Source organism: Vigna angularis, chromosome 3 (genome assembly GCF_016808095.1).
Source record: "Vigna angularis cultivar LongXiaoDou No.4 chromosome 3, ASM1680809v1, whole genome shotgun sequence".
Classification (NCBI taxonomy): domain Eukaryota; kingdom Viridiplantae; phylum Streptophyta; class Magnoliopsida; order Fabales; family Fabaceae; genus Vigna; species Vigna angularis.
In genome coordinates this window covers 17,799,725-17,808,883 of record NC_068972.1, presented here as the reverse complement: position 1 = coordinate 17,808,883, position 9,159 = coordinate 17,799,725, and the positions used below count along the sequence as shown (strand labels likewise).

Here is a 9,159-nt window from a genome sequence, read left to right as displayed (position 1 = left end):
AGTAGATTATGTAAGACTTTTTTAAAAGAAAATACCGAAATTATGAACAAGTTTATATAAAAAAATTATAAGATGATTGTTATCACAAAATTTTACGAAAATAGATTTATATATCATTTCAACTACCCTTAATTTTCTAATCAATTATTAACCCAAACCTATGTTTGAAAAATGTCTCCTATTTCAACGTCACCATCTACCCGAAGAAAACACCGTACACTCCAAGAAAACAGAGGATTGCATAATGATACATACAAGTCATGAAACTCGGCAAGTTTTCCCCCCTACGAGGATTTCGATTTTTTAATTAAAGATTTTGACCAATGACCTGTCAAATAATGCATTAATTAATAATGAATGCAATGTTTGTCAAGACGAACTAGCAAGTATGGTTCCTCACAAGAAACTTCGTGTGCGTTTCCTCATGATCTCAATATAAATACCCAATTTCTTCTCACACGCACCCCAACTTCAAAGTTCACACCTTTCAAGTTGAAAATCACGATCAGATATCATCACCCAGTCTTAGATTTCACGATGATGAGGTCTTTCGTTGGAAAGATTCAAAAGGGTGTCTCGCAGATTGTGCCTGGAAAACCTGCACTGAACTACATCAATGAAAACCAATTGGAAAACACAGGGGCTGTGCCAGAAGATGTTAGCAAAGGGTATTTTGCAGTTATTGCAATCAAAGATGGAGAAATCAAAAGGTTTGTGGTTGAGTTGGATTACTTGACTAATCCTGCATTCTTGGGACTGTTAGATCAAGCTGGAGAAGAGTATGGTTTCAAGCAACAGGGAACTCTTGCAGTCCCTTGTAAGCCTAAGGAGTTACAGAAGATTCTAGATGGTTGGAGAGTGAGACCAGACACCATCAAAGCTGCAGGAAGGGATTTATATGTACCTAAGTTCCTATGATTGGAGTATAAGTCAGAGGTTTTAATTTTTCTAATCATTTTTTGGTTTAGATTTTTGCTTTTTTGTTGAATAAGTGTTTGTAGCTGTGAAAGGATGTGAAAGTTCTGTGTAGAAATGATAAGATGGAGATCTGATTGAAATATAAATTTACAAAACCTTTTAGTTTTTTTACAATTATATTTGTAATTTCAATAGAAAATATATACCATATTTTGTGTGAAAAGATCTAAAAGTTTATTATTAATGGTATTTTTAATGTATTGTGCAGTATTACCTATTATTTGAACAGATTTCTATAAATAATTAAATTGCAGTGATGTTTAGGTCAAAAGTAGTTAATAATCTAGATTATCTAATTTGATTAGGTTAGGTAAATTAGAAATTCAATCATCTTATTTGATTTGGTTAGGCAAAATAGAAATTCAATAATCTAATTTGTCAAGTTAGGTAAATTAAAAAATAATATTATAATCTAGTCAACTTGTTAGGAATTTTTTATTTTTATTTTAATTTATAAGCTTCTCGACTGTTCTCTTGACTCTTAAGGCCCAGATATCCAGCCCACATTCTTTGAACATCCTAATCTTCCAGAATTTCATCTTAAGCAAAGATAATCAAAAGAGTAATTAGATACAAAATTATAATAAAATAAAATGCGTGTACCAACTAGAAGTAATTGAAGAACTAAAAAAGATGATATATAATGATAACTCAAATGATGAATGTTATGGATCAATTAATAAAAAAGACAAGAAGAGAGCAAAATTCAACTATTGTGAACGTATGAGATTGTGAGGAGTAGAATTAAAAATCTAAATAAAAAGATTGTAACTACAGCCACAACATATGTTATCAAAATAAGTATAATAAAAATCTTTTTAAGTGCATTATTATTTAAAGAGTATGTATATATTGATTTATTTCACATTAATAAATAATTTATTGATTTAATATTTTGACTTATTCAAATGCCTATATCTGAATTTTAACACAACGAGTTTTTCTGTCTTGGCGCTCAATTATTTTTCATGACTTTATCTAAGAAAACATACACATCTCTTAACTTTTCATTGTATGAACAAGTTGTTAAATGATACAAGACATTTGTCCATAACCAAAAAAGAACAGAGATTTATTAATTAAATAATTATATTAGCTTACAAGAAATTTACCTAAAACAATGTGTTCTACTATTTCCGTATATATTTTTTTAAAAATGATAAACTACAAAATGTGTCACTCAACATTTTTTAATCATACCGATATTCACGTTGCGCAGACAAAAATGCACATGTAGATAAAATGAAAAGTAGTAATTAAGTTCACCCATCTTTAACGAGTCTTTCACACCAATAAACATATATTACACATGTTTCTCCTCTTAATAAAAAAAAAATGGACAAATGGTTAGAATGTGAACTTTTAGTTTTCTTTTTTACAAGTTAACCTTATTCCATAAAGTTCTCCTCACAGAACACTTTACCTTTGATGAAACCCATACCAAACAAAAAAGTCTTTGTTGTTGAGGTCCCCAATCGCTATTAAGTATATAGTTGTTCAATGTTTATATTTTATACCCCTTTAGAATCCTTTCATTACCATTTTTTTTTCTCTTACACTACAACAAAATCACATATTTTAAATTTATTTGCAGATTTTAGTATATTGTCGAACTGATTCTAATATATTGCAGCCACACTGGTTTCAATATCAACCTGCCTCTCCTTTCTAGTATTTGTTACCACTGATTTTAATATAGAAATAGATTAATGAAAATAGAAAGCATGGATGAAAAATACATAAGAACTAAAGATGAAAAATGTTAAAATAAAATAGTTTAGATACTCTTAATTTTAAAGTTTAACAAAATTATTTATTGAAATAAATAATGTTTATCAAAATGACTGTCTAAGATAACTCGCTAAACACTATATGACTAAAAGATATATTTGTCGATATATCTGTCGGTAAGTGTCAGGCAAAGTCCAATGCAATTTATATTTTGTCTATCCTACATTCACATAATCATTAGACCCGCACAAAACAAATATGCTCAACCTTGAGTTCATCTCTAAACTATATGTGCTCAACCTTAATTTTGGAAAACTCTTTGAACAGGTTTGCATCTCTGCACATGTGATTATTCACTCCTTTATCAAGATACCAAACTAAGTTGTTAGAACAACTTCTTCATAAATAAGAGTTTGTCTCCTTCTTTTTCTCAAACTAGTAGTATTTCACTAAATGATAGGCCTTCCAACAATTATAACATTTGACTCCTAAATTACAATAACTAACAAAATGATTATACTTCTCACATTTATAGCACTTGACTCCTTAATTGCTTGTCCAACCTCCTCGACATCTACCTTGTCCTTGGACATGTCAATTTTGTAGATCGAATTTTTCTTTTCCATTTTCATGATCTCCTTAGCCTTGACCACCGTGACCTATGTTCTAAGGTTCCTTCTTCTCCTTAAAGGCCACATTTGGTTGAAGTACTTGATCGAGTGGCTCTAACTTACTACTCGTGCGCTTCGGGGACCTCGTAGGTTCTTCAACCGTGAACATTGAGAAATCTTTGGATTCTTCAATGACGTAAAATATATTCTCAAATTTGTCTTTCAACAACCTCAAGATCTCTTTTACAACTCGGCTAGTGGGTAACGACTCTCCGTTTCGGCCAAGTTGATTTGTAACAGTCTCAACTCGAATTATGTACTCGGTTATGCCCTTCGTCTCCTTCATCCTCAAGATTTCAAACTCACCTTTGAGAGTTTGAGGCCAAATTACTTGATCATCTCCTTTATATGCCTTCTCCAATATCTCCGATGTTTTTTTGAAGATGTAACATTTGCTATCTTCTTAAAATTATATTCATCGACAACTTGGTACAACACTTACATGGTTATTTTGTCCTTTACTCGTTTTTTCTCAACGCAATAACTTGGGCAATTGTTTGTTCTACATATTCTACTAACTCTAGGTATTCATTTTCAACTACATCTCACACGTCTTAGAAACCAAGGAGAACTCTCATCTACATACTCCAGTTTTCACAATTGACTTTTTTGTTCAACTGGAACAAGGATACAAGGTTGGTCATCTCACTTAAACTCTCTAACGCTCTAATTTTTTTTTCTCAAGCACTCAAACACTCGTATTAATCTGGTTTTGATACCAATTAATTAGCAAATACACTCTTTTATGTATAAATTGATTTATTTCGTCTGTGTATTTTATGTCAACTGCACATTATAACTTATAAGACAAATATTTGACTTTTTATTCCAAACGATAATATTAATACCTAGAACATAACACACTAACTTCTTGATTTTTGCTCTTCTAAAACATTAAAATAGTACTGTTAACTTCTAAATTTAAGTTTATCTTAACGAACCTCAACCACTTAGTTATCTTGTGGTTGGAGATTAATGTGAGTGTGACCGAGGTTTACATGTGATTGTTATTATTAATTCATTTAGCAATATCTTCATTGTATGCAATGTCAATGGGGTCTACACTGTTTCATCAAACCGCTTCCATTACGCGTAAGGGGAGGAGGGGGCCTGGAGACAAGTATGTGAGTACAAAACAGCATGATTGCATGCATAGATCAATCTCTGTCCAATACGTTCATACCAGTCCAGAACACAATGCATCAGGTGCGTGAAATGATAAAGTTCTAAACATAGTTACAGAACAATGATCAAAATGAAAAAACAACAAAAGGAGCCTTCGTACAAACAATCTAAGGTGAATTCAAGAAACAGGTGAATATTAGTTTTTCTTAGTCAGTGTGGTTTGTATGTCTAACTCAAACTCAAAAATTTGACTTGTAAAATAAAGATTGCACCTCATTTGTAAAATAAAAAATTATTGGAACAATATCCAAACTTCCACAAATAGAGTGGTAGATTCACAAAGTAATTTAACTCACTATGAATGCTTTGCTTTATTAGAAATAATGTAATTTTGAGTATCAAAAAATTATTAGAAAGTTTGTTCTTACATGATTAAAGATTAGGTCAGTGGGAATAATTTAATGGTCTAGTAATCATTGTGTATCGAATTTGTAATAAATAATTGATGATTGAACATCAAAATGATTTAAAAATAGAGATCGTTCTGTTATAATCAGTGTATATAGATGATATTTGTAATCGTTTGAGATCAAATGTAAGCAGTGGAAGAGCCGTTTACATTTCTGATAACTTTACCATAAAATCACAAATAATAATGATTACATATTTCTATTTATTTAATAAATATTATAAAGATAAAATAATTATAAAAAAAATTATATTTAAAAAAAAATAAAAAATAACATTTATAAATATAAAAATTTATATATATCATTTATATAAATAATAAATTCCATTTGTTTCACAAAGTTTGTATTGTAGATCTTAAAATGTTCTCGTCAAAAGTTTTTTCAAAAACGTTTAAACTAAAACAATCAGAATATTTTTGAATTATAATGTTAATCTCTCCCTATAAAAAAGCTGACAATGATATTGTTCCAACAATTTTTCTTAATTAGTCGGCTCAGAGATTTGATATAGGAATCTATTTCAAAGCATTTATGTCTTCTACAACCACTACAACCACTACAGCAACAGTGGTGACTAAGTGTCAGAATATAATGCCAACAAAAATAGTAGCTATTAAAGGTGGCCGCTTTGATTGACTATACATAACTAAAATAATTATAATTATTATTAAGAATTTTTCAAATTTGTATTATTTAAGTTGACGTTGAGTATAAATTAGAGCTACTCAAGTAAACGTAAGGATAGATATTAAGGAAGGATAATGATATTTTCATAATATTTTCATAATTATTTTATAATATTTTAATATCATTTATGTGTTATTATGTGATTGATTTATATTGGTGTTTATGATTATTGTTATTGATTTAAAATAATTTTAAACTAGTAACATAATAACACGTAAATAATATTAAAATATTATCAAAAAATATTGTCAAATATTATTGTTCATTCAAAACATGCAAATAAAAATATGGACCACGATCATAACAAGTATTTAAAAGTATTTTTTCGTATTTTGGTTGATGTTTGTAATCAACCACTCATCTAAAATTAAGTTACTTAAAATTATATGTATGTCATATGCCATCAATTAATTCAATATTTTTTACGTCGGTAGAAGTCACTTGATTATTATATCTTTAAAAACTATATTATAGAATTAAAAAAAGCTTAGATTGTTGCAGCAAGGAGTGACCAATAGGTGTTTTAGATGCTTTGTTATCTCAGTGTATCTATTTTTTTGGTAATACACTCCCATACTTTCTTTTAGGTAAAAAATTAGCATAAGATAAGTAAATAGTAGAAATTGATATGTTATTATGACTTTTTTGTTTTTATTGTATTTTTATTTTATTAATATAGGTTATAATTTAAAAGAACGAATATCACAACTTTTTTGAAAGTTAGTTTTCGTTTTCGTTTTGAAGAACTTATTTGTTGAATTTGTTTCTTATTGTTTGGTTGAACTTGTTTGTTATTGTTGTTATTTGATTGAATTTGTTTGTTGTTGTTTGTTCTTGATACTACGTTCATAGTTCTTGCTTTATAAAATACCAAAAACTAAAATTTGTTGTTTTTTGCTTTTTCAGATCTCGTAGAGTTGTAAAAAATATCACAATTAATTAAAAAAAAAAGGTGATTAACATCATATATTAACAAAATTCGACGTCAATTTAACGTCTCCTAATATAACGTCGTTCGCGAATTCACTGTTAAAAGCTCAAAATATTCGACGTTGTACGCGATTTTTGTACAAGTGATTTGAATTTAGAAAGGCATACTTCAAGTATCACTATTGTCACCAAAGTTATCTTGAGATGGTGGTGATTGAGTGGAAAATTAACATGTCTTGAGAAGTTTCTATTTAAGAGTTGAAGCTCTAGGTTTCTATTTAATTGTTGCACCTGAGCTTTTAGATATTGGGGTAGTAGATAGAAATGGAGAAATATCTAATTATAGATATTGAGCTAATAGATAGAAATGAAGCTTCACATTTTAGTGGAGTGACCCAATGGTGCAAACGAGCGATCCGACGAGCTACACATTTTAGTGCAACTTTAAAACCAATTTTAGTCCATTGGCCAGTGTATGTGTCACTAATGAGCATGTTTGCCAAACGTATGATAAACAAGAGTGGGAAACTGTAGAGCTTGATGTTCTATAGGAATGGTGAATGGTGTGACCTTGCTAAGAATGTTGATGACTTGGTTAAAAAAGATCTTAAAGTCAAGAAGGTAGTTGTAGAGATAGAGTTAAATGCATAAAGTGTATCTCACGACAAACATTACAATACCAACAAACAGGAAAGTGGAAAAAGTCCTTACTCATATGTGTCTAACGACATAAAACTACATTTAAAAGTTGAAACGAATGGATTGGATCAGTCTAGATTAAGTGAGTGTAGTGGGGAGTCCAATGCTCTAGTTAAGGGTATTCACATTGATACTAAACAAAACTACCATGAATCAATATATAGAAAATTAGATTTGAATTATGTACAAAAGATGTATCTCAATATATATCTAATTGTCTAGATATAAATTATTTATTGTTTTGTGTAGGTCTGATGACTATGTGAATGTGGGATAGACAAAATACAAAATGCATTGATTTTTATCTGACACTTTATCAGTATTTTCATTTGTTTTAGTGAAATAGACAAATCAATATAAAAACATAAAGCAGAAATACTTTTTTTTTTCAATTGTATATCATTTATGTCCAACTTTAAAGAAGGATTTGTTTTTTAAAATAACTTTATTATCTTAAGCAGGAGAAAGATTGTTAGAGCAAAGTCTAATAGTCCCATAATTTTGATTAAGTGGTTGTCACAACAAACAAAGAAACATGAAGAAATTTTGCTTGAAAGATATTGTATTGGGAAAAAGAGTAGATCACATAAGTACTTTATTTAATAGACAATACAATACCTTACGATTTTCACTTAATTTGACGAGTGAAATATTCATCTAACGTTAAAGTGTACGCACAAACCTAAATCTTATACTATGGATAACAAAATATTCTTCAACTTTACTTATGTGTTGTAGAAAATGTCTTCATCTTCTATTTATCTATATGATCCATGCCACGCAAAGTCGGTCTACATCAAAATCTATTAGAATACAAGTTAAAACTATTTTGTTTCACCAACCATCTTGAGACAAAATTTCTAACCTAGGTATCAGTCTTGAATGATGTCCAACTATCAACATGTACATGAAAAAAGTTTCCATTAGAAAACCTTTACATCAACTAAAGAAGTGGTGAAAATCAATTGATCTAGAGAATATAACGAATCGATTACATACTCATGACAATGATAACAAAAAATTAAAACTTGATGGAAACTTAGGAACATATATAGTATCTTAATTAATCACATCCTTTCCACCTTTGGTGTGGTGCTTATCTACATGGTCTCCGACCATCTAGAATCTTCTGTAATTCCTGAGGCTGACAAGGGATTGCAAGAGCTCCCTTTTGTCTGAAACCAAACTCTTGTTCGGCTTGTTCAAGCAGTCCTAAGAAAGCAGGATCATTCAAGTAATGCAACCCAACAACAAACCTTTTGGATTCTCCACCTTTGATTGCAAGAACAGCAAAATATCCTTCCCTAACATCATCTCCCACACTTGTGGCTTCACTGTAGTACCTCAGTTGTGGTCTTCTGTGAACAAAGTCTGAAACACCCTTTTCTACCTTTCCAACAAAAGACCTAAGCATCATCTTCACTTTTGAATGCTAGTTTTTTTCTTCTTGAAAGCTTTTCGATTTTGAATTTTTGAGCTTGTGGTCTATACGCTGAGATTGGCTATTTATATTGTGAATGACAGTATCTGTGATTATTATTATTGGTAATGAATAAGTGGCAAGTGGTAGTAGTCATAATTCATTGCCATTATTTCACATATCAATTTCTACATTCTCATTGGCGCTAAGAAATTGAATCTTATTAAACTATTTTAAATTATTTTTAAATTATTTGAACCATGTAACATTTTTAAATTATAATTTACTTTATTAAAGATTATATGTTGACTAAAAATAAGATAAATTTATAGTATATAAGTAAGCAAAAAATCTTCTTTTATAAATTAGTTTTGTAAAATTAAATTTGAAATAAAAATCTATTACTTCTCTACATAAGATAAGGAAATTTGATTTGAAATCCATATTA

General features: G+C 29.5%; 2 protein-coding genes across 2 annotated transcripts; one reads left to right on the top strand and one right to left on the bottom strand.

The window, feature by feature from the left end:
- Positions 1 to 381: 381 nt before the first annotated feature.
- LOC108325626 (protein SMALL AUXIN UP-REGULATED RNA 12) lies at positions 382 to 1,178 on the top strand. The gene has a single exon (XM_017558717.2). It carries the CDS (start codon positions 538 to 540, stop codon positions 916 to 918), a length of 381 nt encoding a protein of 126 aa, XP_017414206.1. The 5' UTR covers positions 382 to 537; the 3' UTR covers positions 919 to 1,178.
- Positions 1,179 to 8,387: 7,209 nt separating this feature from the next.
- On the bottom strand, positions 8,388 to 8,708 carry LOC108324642 (auxin-induced protein X15). The gene has a single exon (XM_017557584.1). It carries the CDS (start codon positions 8,706 to 8,708, stop codon positions 8,388 to 8,390), a length of 321 nt encoding a protein of 106 aa, XP_017413073.1.
- Positions 8,709 to 9,159: the final 451 nt, after the last annotated feature.

Excerpts from the sequence above, each read along its gene's own strand:
- LOC108325626 (XM_017558717.2), top strand. The coding sequence starts at position 538 with ATGATGAGGTCTTTCGTTGGAAAGATTCAAAAGGGTGTCTCGCAGATT.
- LOC108324642 (XM_017557584.1), bottom strand. The coding sequence starts at position 8,708 with ATGATGCTTAGGTCTTTTGTTGGAAAGGTAGAAAAGGGTGTTTCAGAC.